The 14,621-nt window shown below is 32.7% G+C and overlaps 1 protein-coding gene across 2 annotated transcripts in view; it reads left to right on the forward strand.

Moving 5' to 3' along the window:
* LOC134531618 (aldo-keto reductase family 1 member A1-like) overlaps positions 1–14,621 on the forward strand; it is a 77,939-nt gene that overhangs the window by 28,530 nt on the left and 34,788 nt on the right. For both annotated transcript variants that reach the window (XM_063367373.1, XM_063367374.1), the window contains exon 4: positions 917–1,143. In XM_063367373.1, coding sequence (XP_063223443.1) covers positions 917–1,143 — 227 coding nt within the window. The remainder of the gene's footprint in view (positions 1–916; positions 1,144–14,621) is intronic.

Below are 14,621 nucleotides of genomic sequence, written 5' to 3' on the forward strand. Positions count from 1 at the left end.
CCTGAAGAGGTATTAATAAATTTTACAAACCTTCTCAAAATTTTAAGAAAAAATGGCCTCTATTTAAATCTCTCATTCAATTAGGTATTATATGCAGCACTCCTTAGGGTGCCATTAGAAAGTGCACATAGTGGCGCAGATCAATCAAAACATCAAGTGTTTAAAAACAAAATATTGTGAATGTGTTTATGAATCATAACATATAAATGATTAAATGGCTGTTTTATATTTTTTTACGATCCATAGAGCATAAACATGAAAAAGCTTAATAACTATAGTTGAGTTGTTCTTTTATATTATTTTTATGCTGTAGGTTAAAGTAATTATACTTGTAGATTTTCTTATGTTTATAACAATAAAGATATTATTTGAAGTAAAAAAAAATTAGGGGTAAACATCTTAGCTATCGGTATATGGCATTTGGTAGAAGAAAATTTGTGAATGGAACGGAAGTCGAATAAACGGAAATGCGTAACCACGGTGCTGCGTCTGCGTGGAAGTCTCAGAAGTCTCGAAAATTAGCGGACCTGCGTGATCCATCCAACACACATACACACATACATATACCCCCAGCTATTGGGAAGTGCATGTTTATTGTATTTGTGTGTCGCGATTAATTTATTATTTATAATTATTGCGCATTGAAATATTTTAGCTTGTACGCTGTTAGCAACAAATGTGTTATTTTGTGTATGTTACCAAAAAATTTCAAGGTAACCTCGCTCACATTTTTTTTTATAAAATAGAGTAATTTGATGTGTGAGGTTTGTGTACTTGTATGTATTAAAACCTTTTATGGGATCACACATATAATAAACTTTAAGAAACCTAATAACAGTGTATAAGTACGAACAAGAAGTAAATGGAAACGTGTATAACTAGAGAAGCCTGTGTTACGAGAGAAGTGTGCTCGCAGGCGATGGAGGCGCAGGTGGACGCTGGCAGGGCCCGCTCCATCGGCCTGTCCAACTTCAACGCGCGCCAGGTGAAGCGCATCGTGCGGGCGGCCAGGATCCCGCCGGCCAGCCTGCAGGTCGAGCTGAACGTGTACTTCCAGCAGCGGGAGCTGGTGGCCTTCTGCCGGGCGCTGGACGTCTCCGTGTGCGCCTACTCGCCGCTGGGCTCGCCCGGGTCGCGGTTCAGGTGACACAAGCATAAGTATATTGTAATTAGCTGCGAGGTCGCTCCTAAGAACAAGTTGTTAGCCAAGTCTTTGAGTGCAAATTATTGCATATTATATTAACAGACCTATTTGGTTCAAGATAAAGATTACAGTACCCTAAAGGTTAAAATATTGTCAGAACAAATATTAAAATTTTACTATTCACGAACAATAATTCATCGGTAATTTTGCAATTAACAATTGCGATATTTCCGCCAGTATGATTCACTGTAAAAACATAATATTCTTACATTTCACAGTTGCATTCAAGCTGACTATATTATGGTTAATTATTAGGCTATAAGATATTTAAAGCTTCTAAAATGCTTCTATTTTTGCTCTATGGAGATATCCCAAAAACTAAAATTAATTTATCTCTTCAAGCCATAATCACGAAAAAGCAACATGGTTATATATATATATATATATATATATATATATATATATATATATATATATATAAATAAAATAAACACGCCCCAGCTTCACTCGGGTAGGTACATATTATTAACGCAGAAACAATTGTTTAAAAAAAACAATATTATTTTTAGATACTTATTTTCAAACAAATGCATTATAAATAACATAAACGAATAAGGAATGTTATTAAATATGTATAAGACAAGTTGTATATAATAGTTATTCTTGTTACTGGGTGCAAAATAAGATGTCTGGTGCCATTTTACACCATCTTGAAATGTAACATTACAGCCGCCATCTTTGTTCACCTTGACCATTGACCTTGACCCAAGCAGACATTTTGGATTCCATTATTTTGGATTTAACTATCTTAGAGCCTAACACATTCTATCCTGCCAATTTTTTCAACAAATTTCTGTCACTGTTTTCTATATATTTCTGTTATATTAAATAATGACATCATTTCCGCCATCTTGTTTAAGTCCGCTGGAATCCACTGTATTGTTTTAGTTTACTGGAGGCCGCAGTATGGTTTTCGTCTGCTGGAAGTCATCATGTTGGATAATGTAATGTCCGCCATATTTGTTTTTCGTCTGCTAGAAGTCGCATGTAACATTCGTCATATTTATTTCTGTTGGCTGTTCCTAGAGTATTCCATTACTTACAAGTGTTGTTATGGTGCTTATAGCCATATTAATTTTTTTCAATTAAACTTTAAGTAAAGTGAATCTAACCATAACAGGATGGACCACTGGTAATGAAAACTTAAGCCATTAAACACATGGCTATCGAGACATTTATCAGACTAAGAATTAAATAATATATATAAATATCACATATTTGAATTGTAATTGTGTAATATGAAGGAATAAACCAGCACCTGGTGGGGACAGAACCGCTAGCTTTGTTATAAATACTTTCTACTAGGAGCACTAGTGACATGTATTGCACACATCGTCTGTCGTAGTGCACTGCCATCATCGTGGTTCAATTAACACCCACTAGAGTGCAGTAGTGTTGACCACCATACCATCTTAGCATTCACCAACTTGTCGGCCAACTAGGCTGTCATATTTAACTTTTGTAATTACCAACCAAAATATTTGGGATTAATTCCAATAATCATTGAAAAACATCACCTATAAATATATTGATGGGTCGATCGATTCATGTCTTCGGTTTAATCCTTGGCAAGGGGCAAATATTGTAATATTTGCATTAAGATAATTTTTAGTTAAAAATTAAATGTCCCCAAAGTTTCTTAAATTCCCCATCTACCAGCTGCCAGTAAGCTGCTGAGATGAAATATGCAATTACTAAAATTAAAATATTAATCCGATATTAAAAAAGGATAAAATTAAATTATTAACAATCTTACTTTTCGGTATAGTGAAGAAAAGCTCTGTCTGATCAATATTTAGTTTTTTTGTAAGATCTTTAATTTATAAATTTTTGTTTGATATTAAATGTTTTAGCCAGGCACAAAATATTAGATATTTTTTATACTATGTCCCGGTTTCATTCAAATAAAAACAATACGGCGAATAGTAAAGCATTTTTTGACTGAAAAGTTCTATGCTGACTAAAGTTCACAAAAACTCTTTAGATCGTCGGATCATGTTTTAATTTTTTTTTTCGGGGATTAAAAATCACTAATTTAACATTTTAAGGCATTTAAAATTACTTTCATTCACTAGATTGTTGTATGGAAATATATTTGTTGCATTACATTATGTGAAGATGAATAGAAAATTTTCTCTTTATAAAATAGTTAAATCTAGTATTATCTGGAACTTTATAACAGTTCTGTTCACTTATTTTTAATATAGAAACATATGTAATTTCCTGAATACATCGAATACTACAAGAAAATATGCATACATGTAAATAATTTTTTTAAAGTAATGAATAATTTTAGCTTTTAATAGAAAACAATTCAAAAATGTTGAACCAAATATAAAAAGTCTGGATATTGTTTGAAAATAATATAAAAAGCAGTAATTATTTAACATGTATACAGGTTTGACAAAAATAAACAGTTAAATAGCAGGGAGCACATAAGTCAAACTATTATAAAACTATTGAGTGACATGATATAGATTTTAAGATCACAAACTGTTTTATATTTTATAACAAGTTTTCCCCCGGTTTTGTGACCATTACAACTAATTTAAAAACACTCCTAGTCATGACACTCTAGATAGTCTTCCTAGCTGCGTGCAGACATTTTTAAATGGACTTTATTGACGTGTCTCAATTAGATACAACATTTACTGATAATGGTTTCAGTGTCCTGCATTTAAATATTAGAAGTACAAAGAACAATTTCAAAAACTTCTTTGTCTTGTTGTAGGATATTAAAGCAAAATATATCATTGTTTTAACTGGAACATTGCTAAGTGGATAGAGTTCACTGTACTCCATTGCGGACTACAATGGTTCATAAAAGTGATGGAGTAGCGGTGTTTGTCAAGAGCGAGCTGGCTGCTGACGTAGAGGAGTGTGTCCTTGCGGGAGCAGTCTGCTTGCGTGTCACTTTCGCGCTCAGTTACAGCGATCACGCTTTTTTAAACCGTGCTTCGCTTTTAGCTGTCTACAGATGTCCTTCTGGATGTTTTCACGAATCCCTTAATCTATATATATCTAAATATATAAGAGAACTAGATAATGCCCGGCATGCGTTGCAATGCCTCAATCAATTTTTTTTTTGTAATTTTTTAAACGTATACTAAGCATCTCTCTTTATCTCTCTAATTCTATATCTCTCTATGTATATCTCTATAACTCTCTCTATCGTTCTATTTATATCTCTATCTCTCTATATATCTTTCTAGCGGACCCGACAGACATTGTCCTGCCCAAATGTACTTTTTGTGAGATATGGATATGGCGGTAAGTATTTCTACGCTGGACATTTTGTATCTTCTCATTATACATACCCCTCCTCTTGGGCACGCCACTGCCGTTACCAAAAACCTTTCCCATGGTTACGCAGAAGGCAACAACAATGCAAAAGCCCGTTGCCATGGAGGCTAATTATCAACAATGCTTAGTTTTTTTGCTTTTAAAGCGTGTATTTTTAGTTTTTCTTAACTCAGAATCGAGATAAAATATCCAATTGTGAATCTAAACCATCCTCGAATCCCCGTGAACTCACACACAAAATTTCATCAAAATCGCGTACAAACAGACAGACAGAAAAAGTACTGTTTTATTATAGTAAGATAGATAGATTATTCTTACATGTTCGCATCCATGCAGTATATGAAAAATCAGCATGCATAGCCCCACACCTATAACTATACGTATCTGCTGCCCACTACTTTTTCCGCATGGAATTTTGTATTACCTTTATACCATTTAGAAATTTAAACATTATAACGTAACAGTTGATACAGTTGTAGTAGTTTTCTTATGTTCACAAATGATAATTTTTCTCACCTCTATTTCAGTCTTTGCAATAAAAATATGTTACTATCTAAATTTTGAGTAAATATGTTTCTACTTTCAAATGTAATGACGGGAAGACACTTCATAAAATGTCTTTGTAAACCACATTTACTGTTTTTTCCGTCTCGAGCTAGAATGTAAAGATTGTCTGCATTACTGACCCGCGAGAAAGCTACATACATTTCAGAGAGAGAGAGAGAGAGAGAGTGAGAGAAAGACACCTATTTAATGTCTATCTAACTAATTTTTTTATGAGAGCATATTTTCATTAAATAAATCATGAAATCATTCAACGATAAAAGCTGTTTATTTAATTAAGCGGACGGGTTCGCTCCAAGGAGAAAATTGACGCGGCGAGACCTCGTGGACATAGAGAAATGACACACACTCACTATTTGTGTGGCTATGAAACATGAATTTTTTCTGCAATTTAAATTGTAATATACAAAAAGGGTATTGAAAATTGAAACAAATATGGCGACACTATAAACTGTCAGGATCTTTATTTTTTTCTTACTCTCTACTTAGTTCCTTACAATAGCAAAGTTAATGGCTTCTAATAATGCGTTGCAATTTTTGCTTTTAAAGCGTGTTTTTTTTTTAGTTTTTATTAACTCAGAATCTAGATAAAATATCCAATTGTGAATCTAAACCATCCTCACTATTTGTGTGGCTATGAAACATGATTTTTTTTTCTGAAATTTAAATTGTAATATACAAAAAGGGTATTGAAAATTGAAACAAATATGGCGACGCTATAAACAGTCAGGATCTTTGTTTTTTTCTTACTCTCTACTTAGTTCCTTACAATAGCAAAACTTAATGGCTTCTAATAATGCATTGCAATTTTTGCTTTTAAAGCGTGTTTTTTTTTCTTAACTCAGAATCGAGATAAAATATACAATTGTGAATCTAAACCATCCTCGAATCCCCGTGAACTCACACACAAAATTTCATCGAAATCGGTCCAGCCGTCTAGGAGGAGTTCAGTGACATACACACGCACACAAGAAATATATATATAAAGATATATGTGTGTAAGTATGTTCACCTAAAACTCGAGAATCGTTAGCCCGATTGATATGAAACTTTGCACACATATAAAGGGCGACATGACCACTCCGACGAATATAGTTACGTTTGTACCGGATAGGTGGCGCTGGTGGCAGTGACTTTTATCTTTTGAACCATAGGTCGAATTGATATGAAATTTTATATATACATGCATGTGGCAGCATTGTAACACCAAATAATATGGTTACACGGGTAACCGATGGATGGCATTAGTGCCGTTTAGTTAAATTAATTAAAATTAGAATCATGGATTTAATTTATTTGAATCTCACTATGTATAACAAAAGAACAACAGAATTAAAATAAAGAATTGGTAACCATAACAATTGGTTTTCTGATTTGGGACATTAATTGGATAGCGAAGCTTATTTTATTCAACAGCTTTTTTAACAGGTTATTTTTGCGATGCCACGCCGAAAACGATAATCAATACAGCCAAGCTGCTAGAAGAATGAGACTGACACGAGAATCATAAAGTGATGAAGTGAAAACCCTACTAAATGAAAGTACCAGAATAAGAAACAGACAAACAAGGGCATCAGAATCTCAAGAATATCATCAAAATCGTTTAATTGCAAATCAACAACGTATAAATGAATTAAGCTCTAGAGAGACAGACAGAGAGAATTATGTAATGAAAATAAACCTATTGCAGGATCTCAGGCAAAAGCAAACGAAAATATTGATCAACGACAACAAAGATTTGCAAATAATCTTTCAAGAAATTTAATACGACGTGACATGCCATTATTTGATTGTCTCGAATTTAATTACAATAACACCATTGACTTCAGTCAACATGCTGAATGGATTATTGGTCCAATGAATGAAATTGGTATATATTGTAATGCGTTGAAATTCAGCGATGAAGCACCGGGATTGTGTTGTTCAAACGGTAAGATTATGTTGCCAATATTACGCTCACCACCAGAACCATTACTATCATTGCTTTCTGGTGTATCACAAAATTCAAAGTATTTCTTAACAAACATTCGTAAATACAATTCATGTTTTCAAATGACGTCTTTTGGTGCAAACACTATCGTACATGATCATTTTATGCGAACATTCAAAATTCAAGGACAAGTGTACCATCGCTGTGGTTCATTATTGCCATTACCCGATGAAGAACACAAATTTCTTCAAATTTATATTATGGGAGATGATGAACAACAAATCGACCAACGTTGCAACTACAATCCTGGTACAAAACGAGAAATTGTTGCCTCCTTGCAAACAATATTTCATGAACAAAATCAGTTCATTTAGTTGTTTAAAACAGCAATCGAGAATATGCCAGCTGACGATTATCGCTTTTTTATTAGATCTGATAAAAGACCTGTTGGACAAAATGGAATACGAGTTAATGCACCAACAATAAATGAGGTGGCTATAGTAATGGTTGGTGAAGAGTTTGAAACACTTCACATTATTTTACACCGTCGCAACAACACGATTCAACGAGTTTCAGAAACATTTCGCTCATTCGACGCATTACAGTACACCATTATATTTTGGGAGGGTGAAGATGGATATCACTTTAACATAAAACAGGTAAATCCAATAACAAGAGAAGAAACAAGTAGAAAAGTTTCTGTAATGAATTTTTATTCATACCATTTAATGATGAAAATTGAAAGCGAACGCCATCTTTTCATTCGTTTAAATAAAAAAAGTTGCGCACAGACGACTACAAACACTTACGCGATGGAATCGCCAACGATGGGAATGTTACTGATATAGGAAAAACGGTCATTCTCTCAGCAACATTTACTGGCAGCCCAAGACATATGCACGAGTACGGTCAAGATGCCATGACATTGTGAGATCTTACGGCCGTCCATATATATTTATTACGTTCACATGTAATCCATATTGGGATGAAATAAATCAACTATTAATGCCAGGTCAAAAAGCAGCTGATCGTCATAATTTAACTGCCAGAATTTTTAAACAAAAATTAACAAAATTGATGGATTTAATAGTTAAACATTATATTTTTGGAGAAACTGGCTGCTGGATGTACTCCATCGAATGGCAAAAAAAGAGGACTTTCACATGCACGCATAATTATTTGGTTGAAAAACAAAATAACACCAGATAAAATTGATGATGTTTTAAGTGCAGGATTACCAAATCAACAAGTTGATCATGTATTATTTGACATTGTTATCAAAAATATGGTGCATGGTCCATGTGGTGTTCTGAATCCACAATCACCATGTATGGTTGATGGAAAATGTAGTAAAAGGTATCAAGAGCTTTACATCATGACACAATACAGGCACAGATGGATATCCACAATACAGACGTCGTAAACCCGACGCTGGTGGACACACAACAACATTCAAAATAAAAAAAAATGTTGATTATGAGATTGATAACCGATGGGTTGTTCCTTATTTGCCATTGCTTTCAAAAATATTCAATGCGCATATCAATGTAGAATACTGCAACTCCGTCAAAAACATCACATACATTTGTAAGCATGTAACCAAAGACAGTGATAAGGCTGTTTTTGGAATTTCAAATACAAACACACAATTTGATGAAGTCACGAAATATCGAATGGGCAGATACATATGTAGCAACGAAGCAGTGTGGAATATATATAGCTTTCCAATTCATAATCGTCATCCAACAGTTGTTCATCTCAGTATTCACCTTGAAAATAGACAATGTGTTTATTTTAAAACGGAAAGTGCAGTACAGATAGCACTTAATGCACCAGATACAACATTGACTGCTTTCTTCAAATTGTGCGAAGAAGATAATTTTGCCACAACATTGCTATATTCTCAATTACCCTAATATTTCACATGGAATCCATCATCAAAAAAATTTCACAGACGAAAGCAAAGAATTTCAGTTGTTAGACATATACAGTACAACCAAAAAAAAAAAAAACAACTCAGAATATTATTATTTACGTATGTTGTTCATACTTGTTAAAGGTCTAACATCATTTAAATCATTAAAAACAATTAATGACGAAGAATGCGAGACATATCGTGAATCATTTCTAAAGCTTATATTACTTGAAAGTAATTAACATTGGGAGGAAGCATTGGCAGATGAAAGTTTAACAAGTCGACCACATAAAATACGTACGTTATTTGCAATCATATTAACCGTATGTTCTCCATTAAATCCTAAAGAACTTTGGGATAAATTAAAGGAAATTTAAGCGAAGATATTCTTCATCACATTCGTACAACTGCCAATAACTACGAAATACAATTTTCTGATCATATTTTTAATGAAGCCCTTATCAAATTAGAAGAATTAAGTTTATCGATCGTAAAGAAACCACTCATTCAACTTGTAATGGTAGCTCCACGTCATTCAGCACTGGATGTTTGTGATCGTGAACTTATATGTGAACAACAATTGAATGTTGATGATTTAAGACAATTTATTGCTGTTAAAATACCACTTTTTAACACAAAAATAAAAATTTATATACGAAGAAATTACAAATGCAATTTTAAATAATAGAGGTGGTCTTTATTTTCTAGGTGCACCTGGTGGTACTGACAAAACCTTTATTATCTGTGTCATATTGGTACAAGTTCACTCACAAAGTGCATTGCGTTGGCTATTGCATCTTCAGGGATAGCTGCGACTTTATTGGATGGTGGACGAACTGCACACTCTGAATTAAAATTGCCATTAAATATGTAAATCGTAGAACGTCTAACATGCAATACTTCCAAAAATTGTGGAATGGGTAAAATTCTACAGCAATGCAAATTTATCAATTGGGGCGAATACACGATGGCTAAGAAAAAGTCACTCGAAACACTTGATCGCACTGTGCAAGATTTAAGAAGCAATGATAGCCCATTTGGTGGAGCATTAATTTTACTAGCCGGAGATTTTAGACAAACTCTACCGGTAATACCAAAATTAACACCAGCAGATTAACTCAATGCCTGTCTAAAAGTATCTCATTTGTGGCGACACGTTCAGAAGCTAAACTTAACAATCAATATGCGTGTACACATACAAAACGATGCAACTGCCACAACATTTTATGAAGAGTTGTTAGATATTAGTAATGGAAAAATGCCAATCGATCAAACTACTATTTGCATAACCATTCCTGAAAAATTTGTTCCATTGTGCCATTACTTCAAGAATTAATGGGCAAGGTTTTCTCACAAATAATATCTACTAAATTACAAAAACCATCAATGGCTTTGTGAACGCGCCATTCTGGCCAAAAAAATTAATGAAATTAATGATCTAAATCAAACAATTCTCGAAAAAATTAATCAAGAATCGCACACGTACAAATCAATTGATTCTGTAATGAATGAGGATGAAATTATCAATTATCCTGTAGAATTCCTAAATTTATTGGAATTACCCGGCATTCCACCACAAAACTTAAATTTAAAAGTTCGGAGCTCCAATTATTCTTTTAAGAAATATACATCCACCAAACTTATGTAATGGCACACGTCTTGAAATTAAAAAAAACTAATGTTAAACTGTATAGAAGCAACTATAATCAATGAAAAATGGAAAGGAGAAGACTTTTTAATTCCCCGAATTCCAATGATTCCATCTGATATGCTATTTGAATTAAAAAGATTGCAGTTTCCAGTTCGTTTGGCATTCGCTATGACAATCAACAAACCCCAAGGTCAATCTCTTCAAGTATGTTGAATAAACCTTGAATATTATTGCTTTTCACATGGTCAATTGTATGTCCTGTGTTCCCGCGTTGGTAAACCGACAAGTTTATTAGTTTTTTCTCAAGATGGCAAAACAAAATTATTGTATACCCAAGTGCTTTAGAATCACAAAAAAAAAATCATAAACAATAAAAAAATGTTTTTTATTTAAGTATTAAAAATGGTCGATTTTTTAGGTGAAGCGAAGGGCACCGGGCACCAGCTAGTTCATTATAAAATACACTGACAGTTCATAACACCACACGGTTAATGCTACCTGGAGACATTCATATAAATATATGTGTACCACCGTTTACGATAAATATACGGAAAACATGCTTAACATGGCTGAACATCTTGTATAAACAAATATTCACGCATAAACCTTTTCTCAATAACCTGTATAGAACACGCGTTTGCATATATATACACGTTTGCATATATATTGCATATATATATATACGTTTGCATATATATATGCAAACGCGTGTTCTATACAGGTTATTGAGAAAAGTTGCATATATATACACGTTTGCATATATATATATATTGCATATATATATATATATATATACACGTTTTCATATATATATATGCAAACGCGTGTTCTATACAGGTTATTGAGAAAAGTTTTATGCGTGAATATTTGTTTATACAAGATGTTCAGCCATGTTAAGCATGTTTTCCGTATATTTATCGTAAACGGTGGTACACATATATTTATATGAATGTCTCCAGGTAGCATTAACCGTGTGGTGTTACGAACTGTCAGTGTATTTTATAATGAACTAGCTGGTGCCCGGTGCGCTTCGCTTCACCTAAAAAATCGACCATTTTTTAATACTTAAATAAAAAACAATTTTTTATTGTTTATGATTTATATATATATATATATATATATATATATATATATATATATATATATATAAATGGTGTTTATACTGCAGTGTCACACATTAAAATTACGGATCATTTTGCTACTGTTATTAGCTACAATATTATGTGTCAAATGTCCCTTGCTGAAAGCACGATATGTACAAATTTCTATAGAAATATTTCTCTGACTTTCTTGAATCCGAATGTGTTTTAGGGGAACAAAATTTTGATAGTGCAATAGATAATTTCGTCATTTTGCTAGAAAATTAAATTTTTAAAGCTAGTTCTCTTAGAATTAGTACACGTAAGACCTTAAAAATGTTAAAACCATGGATTAAAATTGGTTTTGTTAAATCTGCTAGAACTGTATTATACGATAAGCTGTAAATGCACGAAATATATTTTATAAAGGCTGGAAATATTATGGCTTCAGAAATCTTTAAAAATAAGTCTGATACTAAATCCAAAAATTATTCATTTAATAAAATAATTTGTCAATAGTCTTTGTTTTTAGATCCTGTGATATAATCTGACAAACAATCTTTTAAATCTGAAATGAAAAACTCCAGTGATTTGGGTCTAGACAACATAAGTGTAAACATATTAAAATAACACAAATATAAACTGTGCAAACCAATAGCTCATGTATAAAATTTATGCTTAAGTTTGGGTAAAGTTCCTGAACGACTAAATGAAGCGATGGTTCTGCCCTTGTATAAAGGTGGTAGATCTGCATCTTAAAATTTTACTCCAACCTCGATATTAAGTAACGACTAAAAAATTTTATAAAACTATGTTAAAAATTAATGTAATTTTTAGACAATAGCAAAATACTGTCTGTAAATCAATATGGGTTTAGAAAAGGTTTACGTACAAATGATGCTTTAAGCAAAGTACTAAACTTTATTCAAAAAGCCATAGAAAAAGGTAAAACATGTTTCTGTGTAATGATGCTAAGGCTTTTAATAAAGTCTCACAAAAAATACTTCTAGATAAATTTGATAAAGTAGGAATAAGCATTCTGGCAAACACTTGGTTTAAATTTAATTTGGAGAGTAGGTCAGAGAACAGAATTTAATAATAAATTAGGAAACTACCTAAATATAAATATTGGGGTCCCACAGAGCAGTATTCTTGGGCAAATTTAGTTTCTGATATCTTATATATAAAATTATCGTGTCACAGTGTTAGTTACCATACTTCTCCGAAACAGCTTGACCGATTTTTATGAAATTTTGTATGCCTATTCAGTTGGTCTGAGAATAGGCTACTATCTATTTTTCATACCCCTTAGTGATAAGGGTGTCCACCCCTAACATTTTTTTTTAAATTTTTTGGACACTATTTTAATTTTTTTTTATAATGTGGCATTAAAAAATACATACAACCCTAAATTTTCATCCTTCTATCACCAACCCCTAATTTTTAATAGAATTTTATATTTTTCAACCCCGGTCGATAGCTGATCAATTAACACATGATCAACCTTCCCCGCCTACAGCGAGCTCATTAACTGGATTAACACATAGACCACATATTATAATGAAATTCCATCCCTAAGGGAGTGAAAAAGTGATAATTTCATTTTGTAACAGAAAAAATCATAGGTCATAGACATGCAAATAGTGAGTGAGTGTCATTTCTCTATGTCTGCCACACGATCATACACATAGTAAGGTCTGGCAAATTCATATTTTTCTGCTTGGTGAGACCAGCCCGCTTAGTGGAGATCGCAGCGGCTAGCAAAATAAAGGCGCTCATAACAGTTTTGTTCTTAACTTCGTCAATAGATAGAGTTGCCTTGAATTTTAATTGCACCATCGTTTGATGCGTTTGTCATGTCTTTAATTTTCGTTTGTTTGTGCCGTATGCGTTCCTATACCATTAATCCGATTGCGATGAAATTTTGGTGAGTTGTTATGCGCATGCCCGTTTAAGTTTCTGAGACGGTATAACTATTTTGCAAAAGTTAGAGCACAAATCGTTTCAAAAAATGTGTTTATTTCATATTATATAGCGGCTCTTCGTCTGTTTTTGTTGTATAAGTGCGCACGCATGACACAATTTATTTAAATATAAAAGAGAGACAGAGATAGAGTGATATATATATATATATATATATATATAGTGAGATAGAGAGAGACAGAGAGATAAGTTGAGATAGAGCGAGGTATAGAGAATGAAATGGGTTAGATAAGAGATATATAGATGTATAGAGCTAAATATAGATTTATATATAGAAGAGATAGAGATAGTGGGAGTTATATATGTATATATTCAGATAAATAGAGATAGATGGATACATAGATATATAAAGATGTAGATAGATATATAAAATATATTATATATTTAGAGAGATGGATAGATAATTTGTATATGTGTAACTACTTCAAACATATTACAAACAAAACTGAATGAGGCATTGCCATGCATGCCGAGCATTAGCTAGATAATGGAATCTTTTCAATATTAGTTATTTCTTATTTTTAATCTTTTCTCTATAGTGCTTTATAGAGTCTAGACTACACACAGACCACCAATTTTTAGATAAATACAGGTAAATAACTATACACTGGCAGAACGTCTGTCGGGATCTGAAAGTGATATAAATTATTTTGCACACTTGACATTCAAATTAAGAAGACAATTACTAACTACAACTGATTTCGAGAAAGTTCCCCTTCACCCTGTGTTCAGCCCGGGCAACGCCGGGTACTGCAGCTAGTGTGTATATAAATAATTTATGAAAAATTGCATAGCGGGCAGATAGTTTCTTTGGAAATCGGACTGCAATTTTATTTTTCTTCCGAAAATTATCCTACTGTATTTGAAACGGTTAATAATAAACTTAAAAATATTAATGATGTTTTTGATGATAGTAATTTTCTAAATATTAATAAAAACAAATATATTACTTTCTCAGCCAACATTTCTGTTCAAACATGAACTTAAATTTC

Source organism: Bacillus rossius, chromosome 5, assembly GCF_032445375.1.
Source record: "Bacillus rossius redtenbacheri isolate Brsri chromosome 5, Brsri_v3, whole genome shotgun sequence".
NCBI lineage: Eukaryota > Metazoa > Arthropoda > Insecta > Phasmatodea > Bacillidae > Bacillus > Bacillus rossius.